General features: G+C 37.6%; 1 protein-coding gene across 23 annotated transcripts in view; it reads left to right on the top strand.

Annotated features, from left to right (window-relative positions):
• The window catches only part of LOC128258561 (protein alan shepard), a 131,082-nt gene that overhangs the window by 60,995 nt on the left and 44,349 nt on the right, over positions 1–25,738 (top strand). For 21 of the 23 annotated variants that reach the window (XR_008267976.1, XM_052990240.1, XM_052990239.1 and 18 more), the window contains one exon: positions 2,926–3,261. Coding sequence is in view for 20 of the 23 variants with exons in the window: in XM_052990240.1 (XP_052846200.1) it covers positions 2,926–3,261 (336 nt within the window). In the remaining 3 variants the exon portion in view is untranslated. Of the gene's footprint in view, positions 1–2,925; positions 3,262–22,279; positions 22,408–23,113; positions 23,132–25,738 lie in introns of those variants that run through there. The other 2 variants (XM_052990247.1, XM_052990248.1) reach the window with 2 other exon arrangements.

Below are 25,738 nucleotides of genomic sequence, written 5' to 3'. Positions count from 1 at the left end.
GTCAGTTTTTAAGTTCTTGTATTTCTCCCTGTGTATTTGTGTGTGTGCGTGAGTCGGAAAAACTTTACAAACACCCTCGAAGTGCACGCGATAATGGCTCCCAATTTGGTAATTAATCACGTCCTCGTTCCTACTCTCGTTCCTTTTTCGTTTTTCTCTCCAAAACCAGACACAGCTGCCCATTAAGGCTGGAGGATGTAGGCCAGCCACCTAGGCTTCACATTTTCCATTAGCTTTCTATATACCTTTATACCTATGATATATATCTGTGTAGAGATATTTTTCCAGCCGCCCGACGTCGTTGCATTCAACGTTAAAATTAAGCGAGTTTGAACGAACGATAAAATAATTACCTTTATGATTATTTTCGCTGGCCGTTGGGGTTGTGGGGGTTTTTCTGAGGTGTGTTTATGTGTGTGTGTGGGGGGGAGAGCTTGGCTCAATGTGCCAAACGTGTCTAATTTAGCGGCTTAAATTTATAGCATTTGTGCGCTTAAAATGTTTGGCTATTCCATTTTATGACCCACCGAAGGCAATTGATGGTTGGAGTGGAGTGGTGGTGGTATATCTGGCTGTCATGTGCTAGGGTGGAATCGCAATAAATGGGGAATGTGATGGCCAAAATGGATTTGGACTAAACTTTTAAGGAAAATCTATGGTGCCAAGGTGTTGGCAATTTGTACAACTTTTTTGAAGCCTACGTTTTAGCTGATTTTGTTAAAAAGAATGCAAAATATATTGCAAACAGAACTTTATAAATCGAGCAGCTATCTGATTGATATAATAAGAAAATATTTGATTAAATAATTTGTGTCATTAGAGTCATTAAGTTAGAAAGAGGTAAGGTATGAAATTCAAAGATATCATCTAAAACTAAAATAAATAAGGTTCATTAGGCCAAATACTCTTAAAGTTAAACAAATTTATATACTTAAGGTTACAAATACAGAAACAGAAACAAAAACTGTGAACTTTCCCTCTATGCTTCTTTGACTAAGTTTTATAAAAGGGCTAAGCTGAAGAAATTATTCATGGTTTTTTTTTTGCTCTAAGCTACCACGTACCATTGCTTTAAAAATCTAATTCTTTGGTCTGAAGTTTATGTCAAAGTGCTGTTGCGCCCTCCTAGACACACACGTCCGTCCTCCACTTCAATTCGAATGGCAAACCATTATTACTCGTTCTCTGCCATTTAACTGCCAAATTACAGGCACCCACAGTTCAGCCTTCGCTCCCTGCAAACCGCATTCGTATTGCGTGCCCACGAAAATTAACTGAAAACGTGAAGACCACCTCAACGAAAAATGACGAGTGAGTGAGAAAGCAATGTGAAAAAAACTGGGGTGAAAAACAAACTGAAAATCAAATATTTGCCATATTTTGCAATTGGAAAATCAGCGACAGCACGCAAGGCACCCACTGAATCCTTTTAGAAACCAGGACATACACACGAGTTCCTTCCTACCTCAATCAGGCCGAAAACAAAAATGGCGGAGCTCGTTTGTTTCCGTTTTCGTTGCGTTGGGTTTTGACCTTTTTTTTTTGGATTTTCTTTCGGTTTTGTTTATGCCATGAAAGATTCGACGAAACGCCAGCGAGTATTCCCAAAAACATCACATTTTTCACCTTTTATAGTTTTGTGGAATATACATTTCTATATGGGAGCCACAGAGGCAGGTTTATTTGTGTTTATGCCAAGTGACCTCAAAGAACTGGTGAGGGAGTGCACAACAAAAAAAAGGGCCCAAAGCAACAAATGCATTTGCAATGCAGAACTGGAGCACACACTCACACAGGAAGCGACCCGGCAGCAAGGACACCAGGCGACTGTTGCATCTGTCCACGCCCAGGCCCTCCGCCCCCTATGTGCTCCCTTCCACCAAACTGGGAATTAAGAGGGGGAATTATTTATAGCAGGCATGTTTCTATATAGATACCCTGTTATTTCTTTAATAGGGAAGCAAATGGGGCTGGGGGAATTTTGGGTATCCGTACTGGAAGCAGGATAATCGATTTCGTTTAAAAATCTTTCATATGTATAAAAAACACATTCGGAAGACGTCTCTTATAGATCTAATTGATTATTGTAAAAGACAAAGACCTACTTTAAATCGATCGTTTCCACTACCAAACAAATTTCTCAAAATAAAAACCTGATTTTGATAACTTGTAAATAAACCAAACAATATTATCTTTTGGAGTATTTCTTGATTTATTTGTAAGTACATACGTGTTACTGGGTAAGAAATTACACAGACATTTCATTTTTGTAATTTTTTCTTATCGCTTTGCAATGAATGCGCAACTGGCACTCAATAAAACAAAATCTCCCTGCCATGATTCATATACACTGCGTACTATGTGAGCATTAGAACGGATGTCATGGCGGTTTTTCTAGCGGTAAACAAAAGCTTTACAGCCGAGCCGCAGCTGCCGCTCTGCGGTTTTTATTTACGCCAGAACAAAAACCCCAGACAGAACCAGATTATTTATGCCGAAACTAAAACCGCACAGTGGAAAACCCAGCAATGTCCGTTCCATATTGCACACCTGAGTGTTTTCATAGGGCTGGCCAAATATTCACAAAATACGATAGGAATTTCTATATTTGGCATCTTTCCTTTTACTCGATATTTTGTATTTTTGGTATTAAACACAATAAAACCTATTAACTTTGATTAAAAAAAAAGAGTCATACTTATTTTTCTTATAAATAAATTAGCCTATTTACACAAAAGTAAGAATAGAGATTTTTCGATATTTTATCAATACCGTGAAAAAAAAAATATATATATAGTCAGCTTGACCGATCAATTCTCTTCTGGATAAATCCTTTCTATTCATCTACATTTTGAATTTTCGATATTATATCAATTTAAACATATTTTTAAAATGATTTTTGCTAATTATTATTTTTATTTGCAGGGGAGCTCGTCTAGCGCCGCCGCCGCACCGCCAACACCGCGCAGCGCCTTCCCCGGCGCACCGCTCACCGCCTCAGCCGTCGCACTCAAGGGCGCCCTCCCCCAGCGGCCCCCGGCCATGACAAGTCCCGCTGCCGCTGCCGCAGGCGCTGCTTTGGCCGCCGGTGCTCCGTACCGCGGCGCCGCCAGCTGGACCCCGCAGGGTTATGCCCCGGCCGCTGCCGCCGCCGCCGCTGCCGTTGCCCAGCAGGCTGCCTACCGCTATACGGCGCCGCTGCCCCAACCGGCGTACGCCGCCTACACGCCGCACACGGCCACCACACCGGCCACAACCACGGTGAGTACTAGGTTGCACTTCAAAGCCAAATATAGTATTTAACAATATAAATGTAGATAGTTTATATAGTTGGCCGAAAATACATGTATTTTATATTGTACAAAAGAAATTGCAACCCTAACAATCAAACAAACGTTGCAAATTAAAAAAGGTGCTTCGAAAAAAATTGAACTGATATGTGTTACCAAAACATTCACAAAAATAGGCCACTTTTTAAAAAATTACATTGGTGAGCCCTTTAATAGCGGGTCTAAATGCTGTCTGAATTAGAATGTCGTATCTCTGGATTGAAAATATGAACCTATTACTAGAACAAAAATTAAGAAGTGATGTTTGTTTTTTTTATCTTTAAAATGAATAAAATTATAGTGTTGATAGTATTAAGGTTTTTGAATTTAAATCAAGAAATGTTTAATTAAACATAAACCAATTGCAATTTTTATCAGCTCTTCGTTAATATTTACTTCTTAGCTTTAAAAAATTCCTCATACCAACATTAACCCGCATATTATTTTGCGAAACCCATTATCAAATTGAAAGTCTGCAGAGGCAGCAAAATTTCCCTTACATAAAGCAAGCCAAAAAATCTACTTTGATGAATTCTTCAATTCGTGTCTAATGGCGCGCATAATCGAAAATTTATGTGCGTCCATCACGAGGCAATTGGAACTTGAGTGTTTTTACACTTCCAAGAAATACCTCTATTAACTGGTTACTCCTATTGCTGAGCAAGTGTCAAGTGTAGTTACTCAGTTTGACAAAAGATAGTCGGGGGAAAATTGTGCAATAAATATACCACTTATATTTATTGAAAACTGCTAAGGCAGCAATTTATTTATGACACTCACTTTCCATTTAAATTTTTTTGTCTGAGCCATTATCTGAGGTTTAAGGGGTCTCTTTCTACGATTCTTAGTTTTTTCAGCTGAAAGACAGATCTCCGCAATTCTTATGAAACAATCTTGTGCCCTTTCTTTGCGTTTCTCTTACTTTCAAGGTATTGCTAAAGGATCACTATTTGTTATTTTCATCTCCCTGCATTTTGTGCTGGCATTCATTTGTCTGGCCCCCTTTTTGGATTTGTGTCCTATGTTGGAGGAAGATTGAAACTGAAATCCCAGTCAAGTCTTTGGGCAATCAATTAGCCCGTTTGTGGTTTTTCACACTCGGACATTCATCAAAGTCGATACCACCGCTTCTCCTCAGTCATTTTCAATTTGAAAGTCAGACAACAGCCGCAGTATCAGCAGCATCATTTATAACGAACAATTAAGAATTTCGTGGATAACTGCCGCCTGTGTGCTGTGTGCCATCGACTTTATCAGCATTATCTGACTCCGGACTCATTTTCCAGCTTTTTCCACCCTGGGGCTCAAAAGTTCACTGCTGTGCAAATATAATCCTGGACCCTACCCTGCCCTGCCCAGGCAGAGGATTGAATCGGTGGTTCCATCATGACGAATGATGTTCGCTGGTCCTGACAAATTTACCAACCACCCCGCCACAGCTTGTTATGTGCATAGCATTGCTATCTCTTTGGCAGAGTTTTCCATTTGATTTACAAATGATTTTCAATTCGAAGGCAATGCGCTGCTAAAGGAAAATTTGCTGCCTTTCAAGAACATTTTCGTATTCCTTTTATTTTTGCCACCCCTTTTGTGGCCCAAAGGCTAAACAACTTCTAATAAATGCGGCGAAAAAGTGCTGAAAATAAACGAGCAAATAAATAACCAGCCAAACAACGAACGCGCCACCCCCTCAGGTAGTTTTTCCTCAGGAGTCGGAAAATTCTTGCATTTTTCTCGGTTTTCGTGGCCTGCGGGCCACTCTCATACCTCTAGCTTTTATTTCTATTTGCTTGGCTTCGCTCTCTTCGGCTCCTTCCTCCTGTCAGCCAGCCATTCATTCATTCAACATCGTCAATGGCAGTTAAATAATCCAAAAAGGAAATGTATTTTTTGTGGGCGTCATCGTCATCGTCGTCGTTGTCTTCTTCTCCTGTTGTCCAGTTCCAGTTCCAGTTCGATGGCCATTAAAGCTGCATGCGAATGTTGCTCATAAATATAAAGTGCGGCTACTTATTTCGCTTTCCTATTTTTTTCCTCACCCCGGCTGTTTCTGTATTTTATGAAAGGTTTTCTTGCCGGGGGGCCATAGATTATCGCTTTTGATTCGAGTGTCGTTAGCCCGACGGCGTCGCTTTCTGTTTTCCCAAACTGTTCTACTCGCTTGTTGTTTGATAAAAAGGCGGGGAATAATTCAAGTAAACAAAACTGAAATTTGCTTTAATTATAATTAGTTTGGTTTGGGGTCTACCGTGTCTTGAATACTACTTGAAAAGTTTGAAGGAAGTTAGGAAAGTCTGAGGGTTATGGTCATTTGTTTCATGACTTGCAAAAAAAAGTCTGACTTGCTGTTCCTAAAAAATATTTCCTTCCAGTTTAAAAATGTAATACTGCAGTACATCTGTACCCTTGTCATAGTATCTATATTTTTCCCAACTACCATTTACTATTTCCCTGAGTCTCCTTTTTCTATATACTACAGTTGGAAATACAATTTAACTTAGCCTAAGCCTAGATTTTTGTCGTCATAATGCAGAATCCAATTTCAATTGTCTTCGGGCCTTGTTCACGTCAGTAGTTATTGGGTGGAAATTCGTTTGGCCTGAGAATACAGAAGATTATTATCATCAACTGAACCAGCACGGCCAGATGTCCTTCGTCCTGTCCATTTCTTGTGCATTGTGTCATAAGTAAAGGATGAAAATAAGAGGAAAATCCAGTGAAGCCATCATTACAATCGCAGGGAGCGCAAGTTTTCTTCATTGCTATTCAATGTTCAGTTACATTTCCGTTCTGAGGACACATCTCCCTTGATTCCGCTCTCTTGGGCAGCTGTATAGTTTTGCAATAACTATAAACATTAGTTTAATTTTAAACCAGTCCATGTATATTCAGTTGGCTCCTTTGAGATCTGCACACTTGAGAGCGTTTTGCCGCTTTCCTTCCGTTTCTCAACTTGTTGAATTTGAATTGTATTCCGTTGTGCGCAAGGCAAGCAGAAGACAGAAACGCATAAATGTAAATATTATACTTGTGCACTTTATTCCGTTTTAAATTTTAATTATTTTTAGCTGCCAGCAGCAGGACACTCCGCAGTGCTCTCTCATGAGAAAATTGAATTTGTGGCGGCGGTTGGGGTGTTCGGTCTGAGCAGTAAGACAGTTGGACGCATCTCAGGGCACTTTAGCTTCAAAAGCAATTATTGTTGAAATATTATTTACATATTCCACAGCCATCCCTCACTCACCCTGCCTTGACTGGCTTTTCCTATCGCCGGCTATGCTCTCGCGTCGTATGGGTGTTATGCAAATGTGTCGCAACTAAATGCAACATAATATATCATCAACTCTCGTTTGCCAGCTTTGCATGCCAAACGAGTTATGAAATTTTCAATAGAAAACCGAATTTGTTCAAGCCGCAGAAAGAGATAAAAGGGAATTGGAAGTATAGAATTGAAAGTAGTAGCTTAGAGTTTGCATTTGAATATAAATAGAGGTGAGTTAAAATGTCTAGTGACATTGTTTTGTCAAATATAGCTATTCACTTGTAAATATTTTTGATTTAGAAATATGATTAATAAAATAGACATACCAACAAAAGCTATTGAGTTAACCTTCAAAATATAAACCGATAAGAAACCCCAAGCCAAATCAATGAATAAAATTGGTTGTTGTCCAAACACAATTGAGCATTTAAAAGATGAAATTTAATCCTCCTTCTTTAAATCTGTAATCTGAAATTCAGGCTCAAATTTCTGTTCAATTTAATTCAATACTTTTCAATTAACTCCTGAAATTGAGCATTCAAGCATTTTAATCTGTAATAAAAAATCTGTTGCATACGCATATGCGCCAAAAGTAGAGAAATATTATTTATGAACTCATTTTGTTTTGCCCATATTTAATGTTAAATTAACATTTCTTTTTGGACACTTTAAATGAAATGTTTATCATACTATTTGTGCAAGTTTCAGTTGTATTTAATTTCATTCCATTCACTGCTTTCATTGTTTTTTCTGCTGAATTTCACAATGACCGCACATAAATTCCACAACTGGCGCACATAAATCAACAAACATGCTCAATCAAAATTCCAGATGGCCAAAGGGAAAAGAGGTTTATAGGGTGATATGCGTGTGTGTTTTTACAACGACCACGGGGGGGAAAATGGGGGCGTCCGCGCACTGATGCAATCAATAAAAACACATTAAACTTTATTTGCCAAAAAGACAAAATACAAAAAGAAAAAACAAAAAAAAAAGTGGTAGCAATTAAACCGGAGAGAAGCAGCTGGAAAAGCAATGCAGGTAAGGGTATATCTGGAAAATCAGGAAAAGCGGTTATAGCGAGAGCAACTATCGCTGGTTGCTGGATTAATTAAAAGTGCTGAGCTGGCAAAAGTGCAGAAAGGCAAACAGCGGAGGAAAATGCCGGACATAAAGCGATTAACTCAATAAAGCGTAAGCGTTAAAACAAAAGTGACAAAGTGTACAAGTGCACAAGAGCACAAGTGCCACACGCCAACAGCCAGCAGCGAGGACAACACCAGCGCCGGGCGAACAATGCAAATAAACAGGCAAAGGCGAGAACAGGACAAAGGACACCGCCCAGATCACGCATACGCCCCGCTGGCCAGCAGAAAAACAAGCGGGACGAAGGCTGAACAGCGCGCGAACGCCACAACAACTGTTCTCCTCCGCCTGGACAGGCCTTAACCAAGTGACCAAAAACATTCGGCTTTGACCCCCCCAAAAAACATAACAAACTAAAAGGAAACGACGAAAAAGAGCAAACAAATAAAAGCAAATAAAACCGCTTTTATTATGTGTTTCGTCTTTAAGATATTCACTTCCATTAACTGAATAAATACACCCTTTATTCACCATTGAAATTGTTAATTTCAGTTCAGAATTAAGAAATCTTTTGCTGCCTTTTTTGCTATTGTTTTAAAAACGAAAGACTTTGGATTAATCCTTTAATCTTAAGACAAAATTGGTTTTTCATAAAAGACTTTTGTAAAAAAACTGAACCGACGGGACAAAAGATTTTATAAATTTTTTGAAAATGGTTTGGAGCTATTGTTTTTTGTAATGAAAATAAGGCACTACAGTTTTATTTAACCTTTTAATATTATTCTACTGTAATAATAACATGGTAATTAAATGTCTAAACTTTCTACCCGCCATATAACTTTTCATAAAATGTACCATTAAAATTAATTTACTTTACACTCGTTGCAACACCTTTAATTAAGTGTTTAGGTCCCTAAAGCTGTGGTCCCCGAAATGGCAGCATCTGCCACAACAGCTGCCTGCGGCTAATGCAATGGCCCATCGGGCCCCAAGTTGTTGGCTTGGTCTGGCAAATTATGGAACTTAACTGCAAGTGACAAGCCACTGCTGCTGTTGGTGATGTTGCTGCTCCAGCAGCAACTTGGGATGTTGCTGCAACTGCAGCGGCCGCACGTGCCACGCATCCTGACATTTGGCGGCGGCCCACAAAAACTGGCCAGCCTCGCTGACACTTGACATTTTCCAGCAGTTTTCTCCGTGGGTGGAAAGTTCAAAGTGCAGCTCACGCGGGGGTAATATTTCAATAAAAAAAACGGAAAAAGATTGAAATGGAAGCCGCAGATGCGGATGCGAAGGGGGGGCGCTTTTCCGGCAACGCCTCCGCCTGACCCCAAAATGCTTAGCCATTTTCCAGCAGCAGCCCTTTCACTCTTTCTCGTCCTTTTCTGTGTGTAATATTATCCACTTTGCCTCTTCCTGTTGCTGCACTGCATCCGCCGTTTCCCTCTTAAATTGTTCCTCCTGCACTATTTTTTTTTATTTTTATGCCAATAAATTTGATTGCAATGCATTCGAGTGGCGAGCAATCTTTTGCGGTTGCAAGGCGAGGGGATCGATAGCTGCACACGTATTTATTTATCGAAATTAATTATTTGACTTTTAAATTGTATGAATATATCAATTTAATTAGTGACTGAGGTGCATGTATTTAAATGTTTTTGCAATTAAATAAGCCAAGCAAACAATTCATGGATTAATTATCGAATGTAATTATTTATTTATGAAGTTAAATTAGACAATAGGTTTTTGCATGACATTTTTCTGGCTTTATTTATTGACAGTTTTGTATAAAAAACTTTTTGGTCAACGTTTCAAGTTTTTTAATTATTTAATTATTTTATTTTGATAAATAGTATTAAATTATTTATAGATTTCAAAATCCTTGTTTTGAAATTTTAACTTTTTATTTCTAGATAGTCTTCAAATAATTTTCTCAAACTAAACTTCAAATCTTTAACTTTACGTTTGTCTTTTCAACCTCTTGCACATGTTATGCTTTTGGCTTTGCCAAATCCAATATAAGGCTATTATTTGTGCTGGTTTTTCCCCCTATTTTTTGGGAATCCCTCTTCTTTAATCGAAAAGCAAACAGCAGTGGGGTCCGTAACCATCGTTTGCTTTTTCCGAGGACGGCAGCTGCCCATTATAAATTGTCTGAAAGTCGCTTTACAAGGTTTTCGTATCATATTTTATTATTACGCGGTTTTCACGCCCTTTCCTATCCTTCCGACCCGGCGAACTTCCTCGGGCATCAATGCATTGCGTTAATTTTGTTTTTATACCCCAGAATGGGGATGGGGGAAACCCCGTGTAACAACAATATTTTATGGTTGCTCGCAGATTTTCAGACCAGCGAGCAACAATTTTCCCTTCATCCAAAGAGTTATTGCAAAAGTTTTCCCTCTTCGTTTTACAGTTTTTAAGCTTTTCTGAGGGATTTTTAAACTGCTGCAATGAAAACTTCGTAACTAAAGGATGAAAAATCTCTGACCTTTTTAAATACTTGATGTGGTACTTACGAAATTCTATGGGGGGGGATAATCAAGGTCAGGCCTGCCTTGTCTGGTGCATTTGAATTTTCCTTTATTTGCTAATTGCTTTTGCCATTCTGTTTTGTGTGTTGGAGAATCTGTCAGACCGGGACTTAAAAACATGCCACAAAAGGAAAGTGGTCCGAAAACCAAAGAAACACCAGAGCATGGCCTAGAAATCGGATTGTCGAAGGGGGTGGTTAACTTCTACTGCCATTTGGTTGCTAATTAAGTTAGATGCATCTTTGTTGCATTACGCAACCGAATCAAGTGCAACCGCAAAGTGCCAAGAGCGTATCTAAGCCGTTCTCCTTTCAGAAATCTCCCCACCGATATGGTCGTCTTGCACAACTTGTGGAGCATTAATTATTTGCCAGTCTCTCGGAATTCCAGTTTCCACTCACAAGGATCCCAAGGACTTTAATTTGCCAGACGGCCGCCGATATGCCTTATACCTAGTATCCAACAAACAATTGAAGCAGACCGAGCATAAATTACACTAGCTCAACACCTGATTGGGTAGGGTTTTCGTAGGTGGGTGGGCAAAATGGTTGGTTGCCAGGACATTCAAGAGGGTCAACCCACACCCACTTACGTGGCGAGCCCTTTGTTGCTTTGGTCATTGATTGTCTGCAATTTGCATTTCCAGACATGAACATTGCTCGATGTGTAAACGCGGGGGAGAATTTGGTGAAAATGGGGTGAAATTCGTCTTGAGAATGGGGAACCCTTAGTGAGGGATACACATAATGATTGAGTATTGTTTAGCCTTTGACAGGCTTTTCAAAAATGTAACATGTGGTTGTCTAGTTCACATAAACATTTTCTATTCCACTATGGATTTTAAAGATAAACGATTTATTAAAAACTTGTTTCGGAAAACTAAAACATTTAATATTTTTCGCATTTTCACAAATAAAAAAATTATTTAAGTTTAAAGATTAAGATTTTGTATGAAATTAAACTCAATAACTGATTTTTCTAAGCGCAACCACCTAATTACCTATTGCATAACTGCTTGAAAACTTTTAACATTTTGCGGTTCGGTTTATTTTACCAAGATTGACGAGAACTGTCGAGGTCATTGCTTTGAAGTTAAAGTTTCCGCCATGTAATAGTCGTTGCCGGAGAACTGAATGAATTATTAAGCGACGTGGCTCGTTGAGAAATCGAAATCAATGTGTAGTTTATAGTCCTATAGCCATAACAGCAATCAACTCGATAATTATCAGAATAAAATGGATATTTCGTGGAAACAATTTCGAAGGATCAATGAAGGGAAAATTAAAAACAATTACAAATTATCATATGCATTTTGAAGTATTCTTTCCGTTCAATCAGGGTTGGCGGGCGTTCACTTAGACCCCTTAATCATGCATTCATTTCGTCATTCACTCACTCAGTCATTCAGGCATATGATGATGCATTGAACGCAGGAAAAGGAGCAAAAAACTCATTGAATGCCTGCTGTTCCTCATATCCTTTCACTTTGACTTTGGCCCAGAGTTTTCCATATTTCCATTTCCACTCCCGCTTTTCCATTCCCATTCATCCGCACGCTGTGCATTCACAGGGAAATGAACATCAGCTGCAAACGGAGAGCGGGAATTATACAAAAAGAAAGGGAAAAACTACGCTCGACGAGAGCATTGTTATAGAAACAAAAAGTAAAGAAAAACGCAAAAGAAAAACGGGCACATGAGTGAAATACAGGAAAAAAAAAAAACAGAAAAGTGGTGCAAACGGATGAAACACTGAAATTAATTTCCGTTAATATGGTAGAGTGTTTGTGAGTGTCCTACAGTGCGTATGGGTATTTTGTGTGATTGCGTGTGTGCAGGAGTGGAAAGTTTCTGTTACGGAAGTAGAATTTTCTTAATTGCCATTTTAATTGAAGCCATCGAAATGAAGCACTGAGAGTGCTGAAATACCAGCGAAATGGTCTCAAATTAATCCGAATGAAGTGGGGCCATTTTCCATTTTATACTCTCTACGAAAGTATTTTAAGTTTTTAGTTTTCGTTTTTTTGTTTATTTGTACCCCAGAAATTGTTTCCCTTTTTAGGTTGCTTGTTAGGCAATGTTAAAATTAAAATGGAAAAATATTGTCTTTTAAGTCCCTGACAAACCAATCAAAGGCAAACTGAAATGAAGAAATAATAACTGATATTTATGCTTTTATAAATTTCTTAAACATAGAGTAAAGCAATTTTAAGGCAACTAATGGTATTGGGCTGCAGGCTAAATGAACTGAACTCAACCGAAATGGATCCTGACCAAAAGAACATTCACACGCTTCCACACTTGCCCCTGGGTAAACCGAAATTTATATTTAATTTGCAATTGTTTGCAGCACACCAAACCAAAACGGAAAAAATCTCTCATGTAAATTCAATTCGATTACCATCGGCATAGAAAAGAGCTTCGTCCGTAGTTTTTTCCCCCAGCGACCTGTGGGGGAAATATCAGACAATCCATTAGATGTGGCAGAACTTTATGCGTGGCTGATCAATGGATCCCCACCCAGCGAACCACTTAATATTCCATGGCAACGGACAACGTCGATGTAGTCAATATTCGACATTCGCAACATTTTGCCTGGCCGTTACAAAAAACAAAAGATGAGATGCGAGCCATACCAATTTGTGCCCATTGGGGAGCAAAATTCATGGCGCTTAGCATTTGAATTAGGGCGGCAGTCCGCCGCAAGAGGGTGTGGTCCTGGGAATACCGGATTTACGGCAGCAACAACAAAAAAAAGTAAAGCTAACAAACCAGAAAATCCGTGATTATTTATTAATTTGGCAAATTATTCATGCGACGCGCCATCACAAATCTGCTTAGTTGAGTGTTAGTTCGACGGGTGGCCTTGGGTTGTGGTGGCAAAAGGGGGGCTTGGAGTGGTTGACAGGTGTGGAGAGGGGGAGTCAGTTTGCATTTACTACGTGCCCAGCCATTGTCTACTCCAAATTGTATGTGGGTGGGTCCCTAAAGTCCCTAAAGTTGTTGCTAGTTTGTTGCATGCCAAATTTCAGCTTGCTTACAGTGGTATAAAGTTAATTAAAAAGGATTCAAATTTGAAAAATAGGTATCGTTTTACCACACTAAAAACCACAAAATCATAGAAATTGTTTATATATGTACAAATGAGCGACGTTAGATTTTATAAATTGTATAGGCAATTAATAAGCTAACTTTTTTTGAATTTTTACACTTTTACAAATAGATATCTATATATATACGTTTTCAAATATTTTTATTCCTTTAAATACTTTAAAAATAATTACCTAAATCCAAAGACTTTGTTCCAATAAAAAATTAGTTCTTATTATTATTAAATATAAATTTTTCAATACCTTTTCCACCACTGTGCAATTTAGCAGCTTTTAAACTTGCTGCGACTGAATGCAGTTCGAAATATACTTTTTTATTTTGGATGTTAGGGTGTGGCTGTCCCCAGTGGCCCGTGGGCGTGGTCCTTGAGGGCATTTTTTCTGCTGCACAATTTCGCAGTTGCAGTTTGGGCCAACTTTTCGTTGCAGTGCATTTATCATAAACTTCGGGGCCAAACAAAATTTATTTACAGCAAACAAAAAAAAAAAAAAAAACAATAAGAAAAATTTTAAAAAATGTTCCAAATTAATTTCGTAATAAATCGCAATACAAGTTGAATAGAATGTCTTCCCATTGATGCATTTTGCAAATAAAACCAATTTTCATTGATTGAATTCCCAATTTTAATTGCTTTTTGAGCGAACTGAAATTTATTTGCTAATTTGTTTTAATTGCCAAGCTAATTAATCAAACTGGTGAGTACTTAAGTGGGTGGGACCCCACAGGCCAATAAAATACACACTCACGCAGACAGGTGTAAATATTTATATAAAAACTTGCCATAATTAAGCAGACACCGAGTTCCATTATAAAATTGCTCTTCATAAATGTTAACATTTTGCAATATGGCATAAATTCACAAATGAACGAATTAGTACAAACACACAATATAGAATTTTACTAGCAAATATCATTTGGACACATTCAATAAAAAGGGAAAATAGTTTTGGGGATAGGGAATTGCTACTAATGGCATTAATCTGCATTTTTCACATAAATCAATAAACAGTCATTTGGGCAATTAAAGTGTTGCATGGCAACCTTGCCTCGTCGCCCCCTGCCACGCCCACTCATTGTTTTAGGCCCAGCAAAATGGCATAAATCAAATTTAACAGCTGCAAGCGATGGGTCCAAAGGATGAAGGACATGGAACGGGGATTTCTAGGGGGCTAAGCAAATAGCCAAAACTAAAGTTTTACTCGACCAAAATTCAGTGTATTCTTGTGTGTGTGCGTTCAAATTGTTTGTTTGTTCATATGTATGGCAGTGTGTGTGTATATGTGTGTTTAGTTAGCATTTACATCAAATTATTTTGTTTGTCAGGCTGTGGTGGCAACGCCTCTTCTTTGTCCTGCCGCCCCCTTAGCTCCTGTGTGAATTATTTGGCCCAAGGATGAGGATATTTGTGTGCATTCTGCTGCAGTGGGAATAATTGTTTCATTTCAGCTGTTTTTGTTTAAGTTTCTATGCACTGTATTGTCTGTATTCCTCAACAAATTGCAACTGCACAAGACAATAGTTTCATTTCGATTTAAGTTGTTTATTTTCAAAAGAATTTGTTGGCTGTACAAAAATTGCGACCGAAATAAATATTTTCAGCTTTAATTAAAGGACTTTAGAATATTATTTGCTGCATATAGTTGAACTCTAACTATTTCTTACTTAATATTTCATACATCCGTTTAAGATGAGTTTTGTTTACTATTTGTTTTTCTTAACCATTATACATTAAAGCTTTTAAGAATTGCAATTCTAATTCCGCCTTGAGCACTGTGTGTCCATTTCTCTTTAAGCAACTAGAAAGCAGCACTTTTCCTATTCGACCTCACATCCCTTGCCATTTGTTTTTATGCAAATTCAACTTGAACAAAACTTGAGAAACCATAAACTATAAATCCTCCTATCTATCATCAAGGAAACTTTTGTTTCCAAACCCATCACTAACCATATATTCCCCATGCTAACCCTGTGGCGACCGCTTCCTGTTTTGTCAACGGCAAACTTTAACATTGCATTTAGACAATTGCTCTGGCTATGTTCAAATATAAAACTAAAACTATTTATGTATGTCCTGCCGTACATATATTGCCCGTCCCAAATCCCCCATGTTAGCTGCCCATAAATATATGTGGTCGAAGGAACCGACGACGATAAACCCCATCACATATATTGCAGGCAAACTTTTCAATTACGTTCGGGTAATTCTAAACTTTGCTGCTGGAGGAAAAAAAGTCCAATAAGGAATACAAATCCCTGCGGCGCTTAAATCTATTTATTTCGCTGGTTCTTCTATTTCCACTATTCTCATTACTTGGTGGGGTCAGCTGAAGCTGAGGTTGGTTTCAGTGCAGTGAAAACTTGTGGCGTGTCCACTGAAACAAGAGAAGTTTGTGGCTGTCACAATTTGTACACTGACAAAAATGTAAGACATCTTTCAAATGATATACTACTTGACTTTTTCCTAATAAGGAAAGAAAAATATCTTTCGAAACTAATATTGATTTTAAAGTTAATATTTTATATTAAATATTTTAAAAATTCTGTTCAATTAGATGAACACATAAATGCGGTAGGTAAATAATACAATTAAAAAAGTGTTTTTTAATGTTAAACCCTTATTTAGTTCAAAAATGCGTTTACTTTTTTCAATCTTTTCTTGCTAACACCTATAGTTCCCGAAAATACATGGGTATTTAATCCTTAACAGAAAATAAATAAATGGATTAAATAGATATTTTCAAAATGTATGTTAAATGACTTTCTTTCAGTATGGTGCTGTATTTCGCTTTCTCTCCTTTTACCAGAGCGTTCATCAAGATCCGTGGGGTTTTGTCCATTCCGCTTTTAATCTTGTTGTGCGTTCATATTTTTTAATTGGCCGACCAACATTGAAGAATGCCTCCCGCACTTTTCATCAGGCTCTCACCGCTTCCACTTCCATTTCCACTTCCGTTTCCGCCTATTACTCCCAGGCAAAGTCCGTTAAGCGGATTTAAAATGCAATCTGCCAATCGCCGTCTATCCCTATCCCTATCCCTTTCGCCCATCTCCCCCCATCCCATTCGCTCTTCTCGGGTTTCTCTGTTTTTTATGGCTGCGTAAATTGAATTTCGAGTGCAATGGATGCACAAATTAATTGCCGGCGTGTTAACCTCGAAATTTTCTTGTATGCCAGCTTCAAAAAAACAGCAACAAATACCGCTCAGACTCCCACGAGTAAGAGAGATGGCATGACGGTGGTGAGAGTGAGATAGATAACATGGCGCTGTCGACGTCGTTGGGGCGGAATTTTTCACCTCGAGCGCAGGCGTCACTTTTTTGTATTTAACTAAAGAGAAAATGCTCGAGACACTCTCTTAGTTGCGTATCAAAGAGAGATTTTTATTAAACCGATATTGAGTCGTAATTTAATTAGGAATTTAATTTTTAATGCAATTAAAACCCACCACTTCTAGCACTTTCTTTTAAGCTAAATCATAACATTTGTTGTGTATTTCCAAATTACATAGTTCAGCAATATTTGTGCGTTATAAAGAGTGAAGTAAGTGGTTCCTAACAAATATGAAAGCGCTTTTACAGGCGATGAAAATTGATGTTACTTTCGTAAGGCTTTGGTTTTTTTTTGGGATCTATAATATCAATAACACATTAAAAGATAAATAAACTGAAATGAGACAGGGATGTCAAAGATTTGAATAAAGCAACAAAAAACTAAAAAAAATATATGGTGGTACGTATAAATCACAAATCATTTTTGTTTATATAAAATTTTGTTCATTATATAAGAATTAGTTGTTAAAACCAAATAATTAATATAAGTCACCCCTCTGCAAATACTTAAAAAAAAAATAGTCTTGCTTCTTAAAAATAGCCTCAAAATCTAAAACTAATTATCGACCGACTTATTCGCCGCTATTGGAGTGCTTTGGCTGCCGTTGTGGCTTTCTAGTGCGGCAACTTAATTAAGAATAAGCAAACGGCTCGAGAGCCATGAGGGGTGGCAGGGGGTGAAAAAAGGGGAACGGAATACCACCCACCAGCCTCTCCAGCTGCCATAGTGACGCGCTTGGAATAACAAAAACGGAAATGAAAGTAATTTAAAGTGTTATTAAGTCGTGGGCTGTCCCTGTCAAAGTCGGTGAAAAAACGCGGGGGAACTGAGGAAAAGTGGGGAAGCTGACTAAGGGTAGCTTGTAAGGGAAGTGCCTCGTACGGGATGTGTGTTTACTTGGTGTGTGTAAGTCATATGCAGTCATAACAAACTACAACAAGACCGGAAAAAATCCAAAGACGAACTTCACTTGCACAGCAAAATACTTACACATAAACTTGTATCTGTATAAGTATTTTCGTTAACTTATATATGTATTCCCTTTGAGCGTCTTGTGTGGTTGGATTTTTAATTCAAAGAGAAATCCTATATGATTTGGATATGGTTAATTAAATATATTGGTTTGACATGTTTGATAGTTAAGCCTGATAGTCACTAGACTTATAAACATATTTGAAAAAAATATTTCTATATAAATTATTTTCAGTTAGTTTTTGGATAAAGATTTTTGTTAAATAAGTTGGTTTGACAGAAAAAATTCTAGCTCGAAGAAAATGTATTTATTTTAGAGTTACATACATGTAAAAAAATTGTTATTAAGAACATTATAAAGAAAGATAAGTTTGCATATATTTTTACCCCCACAACATGTTGCATCTAAAACCAATTCTTTTTACGGACTTGGCACCAATCGGCCAAATTCTACTTCTTCTCCATGTTTCTGCGTATATAATAAAGCGCTTAAAGTGCCGCGGCACGAGCATTTTTTGTTCCATAGATGACACCAAAAGTCGTTTCCCTTTCCTACAGACCTTAGCCCCCAAAACTCAACTCTCATAAAGTGCGTGCACGCACCGCATAAATAACCGAAAGCAAGGGGGAAAGAGCAAAAACTTTGAGTTTTACGCATATGAGGCCAAGTTTATGACTGTGTCGTATATCTTAAACTACGCAGAATTCAATTAACTTGAAGCGCCAGCTTGGTCCTGATTGTGGTCCTGAACTTTCTTGCCCTAGTCCTTGGAATTATTTTTTGCCTTGTTTCTGGACCAACTGTGTCTTGGCTGACATCTTAAGCTGCTTGTGTGTAAGTGCGTCTGGCTTAATGAGAGACGCATTTGCCTGTCAGATTTCAACTCTTCTTATTTTTTATATATAATATTTTCCTTGCCGCTTCAACAAGGGAGAAGACTAGTAGCCTCGAGGACGGAAGTTTACTACACGCACACATGTAGCAGAAAGTTTTTGCCCAAGGAGCAACAAACTTCAGTGACATCCCTCGTCTGCCAGACAGCCAAAGAGTATGCAGCACGCATTTTAAACGATTTTAATTTACAGACTGCCAGCTATGTATACGAATATATGGATGTCCTGGAATCCCCGAGCTTAGCGGACGAGTCCTGGTCTGGAACTCCTTGTCAGTCTTCAGTTGTCATGACATTCTTTGGCCTCCTTTCTTTCCCCCCTTTTCTCGTTTGTCGTCTGTTTTTGGGTATTTGCATTTTTTCCGTCTACCTTATTTTTTTTTGGGAATTTCGTTTTGTGTTGTAATGCCGTGGATTTTGTTGTTGGTTTGATTGATGGCATTTGGCGCCATGCAGGGAAAATTTCTGCGTTTGTCATTTATAAATAGAAGAACAACAATGGCAGCGAAAGGAATATAATAAAACATTCCGAAATAGATTCCGCGAGGGGTGAGAGATTCGTGAGTGTGCACCGCTTTATGTGACCCCTATGAACCCAAGTGATATGGAGAATTAATTCCGACTCAGTTTTTTATGTTGGATGATATTCAGAAATGGAGAGAAAAAATAGTTCCAACACTTTGGAATTTTGTTACATTTATAAGTAGTTGGTTAGTTTTTTGTTTTATGTCGTATATATTATTCTGACTGTTTTTAATGTTTTTTATAATTAATAGTCCAAAATTCATTCATTTATTACTGGTTTTCTAAGGACCTTTTTTTTAGTAACCAAAAATATATAAAGTTTATATAAAACAATTTACAATACTCTAAAGATAACATATAGCCTTATCAAGTGCCTATACATATGTGTGCTGTTAAAAAACGCTACTTATGTAAAGCAATCACCTTAAAACAAGAAATGAATTCCATAGCATACTTTCGAGCATTACTTTTACTGCCGAATGAACAATCAATTGTATTCAGCATTGGCAATAGATCTTTTACCACCCAACTTACTTGCTCCATACCAATACACCTTAGCCCTACAGCTTCGAGTGCTTTCCCCTTTGGATTTTCCGCCTCTTACAGTCATTACAACACCCTCTAAGAATTGCCAACAAAGTAGCCATTTTGTATGCTCGTCCATGCCGCAATGTGTGTGCGCCACAATAATTAATTACAGCATTCTCTCGATGGCGGCGACAGTGCTGCCGCTTCTTCCTTGCCACCGCTGCTGGATCCGCTTCTGCTACTTCCTTCCTTATCCTCTGAGCCTCCTTGATTGCTGGCCATGTTGTTGCTGCTGCCGTAATTGTGGTATCCTTGACATTTAGAAGAACAAACGCTCGGTGCAAAATGTCCGCCACGCTCCTCTGCCTTCAGCCGGAAGTGAAAAATTCTTTAGCATTTGAGCCAAGCGAGTGGGCGAAGACAGAGAAAGAAGACTGCTGAAATGGAAAAGAAACTACACTCAAACAAAATATTCAAAATTTTGACGCGTAAACTAATTTTTTTTCAAATGGTAACATTTATTTTGTTTTTATTTTTAAATTACCAAACAACCCAAGTAATTGGAATATAATTTATTTTGCATCACATATGAAAAGTAAAATGGTTTTCAAGAGTCTTTCTCGGTGCGGCAAAGGAAATAAAGTTTCACTATTAAACACCAAAAAGAAAACTTTATGGGATTCCTTTGGTGACTTGGAGATTCATTTGTTGACTGCTCTAAACCACTGGATTTTGCCCTCTCCATTTTCCTCTATTTTTCCTTAACCATATCCCTCCACCACTCCATTGTTAGCCTCCTTTTATATCCTGTGGAACATTTCTTGTGGCTGCCAATGCGAATTTGATTTTGCTCATTTGGCCAAACTAATTTGTGCATTTTTCTCTTTTCCATCCGCTCTTGTGTCTCTTTCTCCTCGTAGTCTGCCCGTCTCTTTCTCACTTTGTTAATGCCCTGCAGCTGTTGCTGATTGGTTTTTATTTTATTATTTGACATATGTTTTGGGAATAGTTTTTTTTTATGCCTTTGTCGTGTTGGTTAGCTAATGATAACGAGTGTTTAGGGAGTGGGATTTAGGGCGAGAGAAAAACAGAAATTTGCCAACTTTTTCGTTTGATTTGCATGTTTTTGGCAGGGAGATTGGGGTGGTGGTGAGATCTAGGGGGAGCTCTAATTAGATTAAAATGTGTGACAAATGTGCGACTCGTTTATGAGGGCAGCTGTTGGTGACTAAGCCGGCTATGATGGATGCGTTTTAAATGAAAGATAGTACAGCTTAGGGACTGAATTAGAGAACAATGCAGCCAGAAAAAAATCAATTGAAGTAATATAAATAATAAAAAATTAATAAAAGAGAAATCAGAAACATAAAAAGGAAGTTTTCAACCAAATTTAAGCAATTGAGTTTCAGTACTTTTTAAAAACAGTTTTTAGAAATTAATTTTAATCCACAATTTGCCTGAAAAAAAATGCGATACAGACAGAAATGTATATTTTGTACTTAAAAATTAAAAAAAAACTATTATATTCAACGTTCTTATATTATTAAAAATATAAACAGAAAATTGTAACTAAACATTTTTTTTTGTACAAATTTTATTTGAATATATTTATCAGCAGCTATATAACTGCCACCTCATCGATCAATTTCAAATCCATAAATCTTGCAAGTCAAGATCTTTATTATTTAACCCTTTTGAATATAAGGGTTTTCTATTTTTACGTTTTCGCCAGTAACTCTGGGATTCCTTCATCCATCAATCCAAAAAATGGCGTTGCACGCTTAAAAACTAAAAGCAATTCATGGTATTTCACTTTGAAAAGAATTCGAATAAAAGACAGGCACCTGTTTACCCAAAAACAGCTGCCTTTTTTTTAGAATTTCCTAGAAAACATAAGGAAAAAAGAGAAAACTTTTACAAAATGTTAATTGCGAGGAAGCTATGACGCAAATGCCACCCACGCAGCGAAAAAAAAACACAACGAAAGGAACAGGGAGAAAGCAGGAGAAAGTGAAAGGGCCCGACTATAGCTAACGCCCTCTGGCGGCCAAGTGTCGAACGTTTATTAATTGACTGTCAGCTTCATATCCGTTCGAAAACAGAGAATAAAAAAAGAAAAAAAATTGATATCCCAATGACAGTTGGCATTGTCTGTGCCACTCATTTCGTTGCTTAACCAAGTTCTCCGGCTTTTTCTTTTGGATTCTTTGGTGGCGCCCCCCGTAGCTATCTCCTTTTTTTTTATAATTTTTTGCTGTACCCCGAAACCCACCTCTTTTTTCATGGTCGACTGCAGAGGCAAAGTCCTTTTCACTGACATTGTCATTGCCATCCATTCGATTTCGACTCGTTTCTCGCCCTTGTTGCTCAACAGGTTGTGTCCAGTTTCCCTACCCATCTAGACCCACCCAAAAGACTACCCCATATAGTATATATGTATACCACCCACTCCCAAGAGAACTTTTTGCTGCCACACAGCCACACAGCCAAACAGCCGGCTTTCAATCATGGCGGTCGGTCTCGGACACTTTTTGCCAACTTGGCTCTCAGTCAGCATCCGACATCGTTTCGAGCTGAATGTGCGTGCGCTAAAAACCAGGCAACAAAAACCATATTCACCACGCTCTGTCGCTGTGTGGGTGCGGGTGTATCTGTGTGAGGGTGCAACAGCTGTTCGGGAAATCGGGCAAATAACAAATACACTTGTCATTAGGAAGCCTGCAAAACGGAGTGTAAAGTGGAAGTTTTTCGTTTTCAGTTGACACTTGATTAAAAAAGTTGTGTTTTTCCGTCTTGTAGTGTTTTGACAATTTTTTGTTTTTTAATATATATTCCGGGTAAGTTTTCCAGCAGCAGCATATGGCTTAAAAGCCACGCCTACACGTTTGATTATTATATTGTGTTTTTTTTGTAAACTGCCAGACGGGCATCGAATCGCCGTGCCCACCCTTCCTGTGTCAATATTGATTTTTGTGTGATTGTTATTTATTTTTCATCTTGCACAGACACTTCTTCGAAGGACTTTTCCTTGACTTGTCTCCTGCCCCGTTTTTTTTTTATTCCTTTCTTTTTCGTGTAAATCTTTGATGTAATTTAAAGCTTCTCTGGCTGCTTTCTTTCATTCATTCTTCTGCCATATGTTGGCCATATGTGAGTGGGATGTGAGAAAAGTGAGTTTGAGTCCCGGACTCGCAGTACTTGCGCCAGCTGTTTTCGCACAGGTGAAGGGTAAAAATTGTTTGCACGCCCGCCGACAGGCTAGATTGGGTTAAAAGAGTGAGAGAGAGAGAGAGAGGGTTAAGGGGTGCCAGCCGCCCAGACTCAATTGAGAGATTGAATTGATTTATCTTGTTTGGATAATATTTATTTTCACTATGGTGATTGAAAGTGATTTATACTTATTTTATTTACATTTGCAGTAAGTGATTGTTGGGTTTAAGAATTTTCTTGAAAGTCAAGTTGGACTTTGTTTTTTTTTACCAACTTAACTAATATTTTGTACACAAATTTTTCTTCTCGTTTTAGGTAAGTTTTCTAAACCAACCTGTGGACTATTATTGGGTAAGATTTTACTAGAAATAAGCAAATATAGAATAAATTCTAAAGCACGCCAATTATTGAAGCTAAATAATATAATATATAAAATTTATTGTTGTTTTTGGGAATAAACACGGCAAAAAATAAATTTAAAAAACACATTTTATGCAATTAAAAATCTAGACTCAGAAATTTAAATTGCCTTAATTTTAGGACAAAATTGCCTTAAAATTAGATTAATTGCCTTTAATTTGAGCGTTGCAAGCAACATTTAAGCCAATTATTCCCAATGTTGAGGAAATTTTTCCTAAAATCAACGAATTTAGTTATCTGGGTGTATAGAAATTCAAGATTAAAAGTTTTACTTAAGTAGAGAGTTGAAAAGATGATAATTACCCCTTGCAAACAGAAATTCTTAAATATGTCAATTTTAATACACTTGATAGTGTCCTCGATGCTTGGCCAGCGTTAGAATCCTAATATTATTAAATTCCCACCTTAATAAGCGTTGGTTATGGTTATAGGATTTTTATTGACTTTCTTCTCATTAAAATATTTCCTGCCGTTTTATACAACCCTTTACTTTTAGCCGCAAAAGTTAAAGGTCATGAAAAACTCACAAAAAATCATTAAAAATTGTACAAATAAATCATACATATATTATTTGCATTTCTTTTTGTTGAATCCTTCTTGCCCCGAAAAACGCAAATATACGAAAAATATTTCCAATCAAGGAATGGGGAATCAGGAATGAAAGCCGCAGCAAACAAAGTTCAAAATGTGGCAACAGTTGTGGCCAATACAATAACCATAAAAAAAAATTGTGCAAAAATAAGAAAATCCAGAGAAAATCAAGAGCTAACCCTAGTCATCGAAAAACCAACGCCCAAGGGGCAGTTCACCCACCTCTCAGATTGCTTGGAGTAACTTTGTGTTGGAGGCAAGAAAAATCAAACAACAAAACTCGGGGAATTACTTTGAAAATAGTTTGCAAAAACAACAAAAGCAAATAATGAGCATTGAGCGATAAAACTCGATGCACGGAAATGGGGTGAAGGGTAGCAAAGTGGGCGTGGCAAAGTAAAAAAGGAAATGCAAAAATGGCGAACGGCAAACTCGAGTTCGTGAATAAATCGGAGATTGAAGTGGTTAAAGTACCGTTGGCTATTAAGCAGAAGAAAAAGGGAAAATCAAAGAAATAAGGGTGATCTTGAAGAAAGTTTTGAAGGGTTAAATTGGCTAAGGAAAAGGGCTAGGACAGCGAAAATTTGGTTGCGTTGGCGACAGATGGAATCAAAAGACAAAAACTGGGAAGTTTTAACCGCAAATCGGCAAGGAAAATGTATGGCTCTGAATATCTCATACCCTTCAAAAAGAGGGGAAAAAACTATGGACGCACCTTCGTAAAAGTTTGATCAAAACGTATCAACAAGGATACATGAATTAGAACATAAATTCCCAAATTTTCAAAAATGTCAATACGGACAATTGACATAAGTTTTGCGAACTGTAAAAAATTACCAAAAGTAAAAGCTGTATGTTCGGACTTAAACCTTTTTTGTGCACTTTAAGCAAGCGATCAAAAATTTACCTTCACAAAGTTTTATCATAAGGCAATTTAAATTAAAAATCGAATATACATTTTCAAACACATTCCTTCCTTTTGGATGAAAATAAATATTTATTGTATAAATAGTTTCCAGGCCTTTTTCATTACCATTGTAGCATTTGCAGACCGATTAGCCACAGGAATTATTTTGCAGCAATGGCAAACATGAAATTAATTATCATCATAAAATTATGCACACCATTATAGACACGCCCGCCCTGAGCCACCCCTTCCAAGCACAAGCCCCACCAAAGCGCACCAGAACAGTTGAGAGAAAATAATTTGAGAAAAGTTTTCCTTGGAGTGCGTAATAAATGTTTACGCAAATTGGGCAACAGTCTGGGATGGGGTGTTCCAAGTGTGTGTTTGCGCCCCGGGAATAGTGGCTACCAAGTTAAAAAGGGGCGGGGTCGTTTCCTGCCCCAAAGTGTGGCAACATCACTTAAGCTCCTCTTTTTGAACAGTTAACTAGACAAAATAATAGTTGATAATAATAGTTGCAAGGAGTTTGCTAGCAGCAAAAGTGCAACGACGGGGTATCAAGTGAGAAAAAGAGGAGGTGCCGGTGCATGGAAAAAGTTTTTCCGAATGCACCAGGAGAACCCTTGAAATTTCCAGGGAAAACTGCGATGAAAACACTTCAACTTCGACAAATGTGAATGGGGACTATGCGTAAAGTCATTGAAAGAATGATAATAATTTATGTGGAAGTGGGAAAAAGGAACAGAAAAGTTAAGAAAGCTCTCTGTAGCTATCCATTCTTCACTAATTTGGGAAACTACTCCATACATTTAAGCAATTTCTGAATTTTATACGTGTTATTTTGTGGAAATACTTTCTTGGATCTAATATATTGGAAGCAGTTTTAAAGCTTGGTGTTCGTAGTTGTTCTTTTCTCAGTAATTTTTGTCGTAACGAAAAGTTAGTTTAATATAATAAATAAATAAATTTACAAATTTAGTAACAATCCTTTTCATGGCTCAAAATCAAATTTTAGTTTAAATCAGTTTAAGTCAGTAAAA

This window comes from Drosophila gunungcola, assembly GCF_025200985.1.
Source record: "Drosophila gunungcola strain Sukarami chromosome 3L unlocalized genomic scaffold, Dgunungcola_SK_2 000003F, whole genome shotgun sequence".
Classification (NCBI taxonomy): Eukaryota; Metazoa; Arthropoda; class Insecta; order Diptera; family Drosophilidae; genus Drosophila; species Drosophila gunungcola.
The sequence above is the reverse complement of the archived record's forward strand: the minus strand, read 5'-3'. Positions and strand labels throughout refer to the sequence as shown.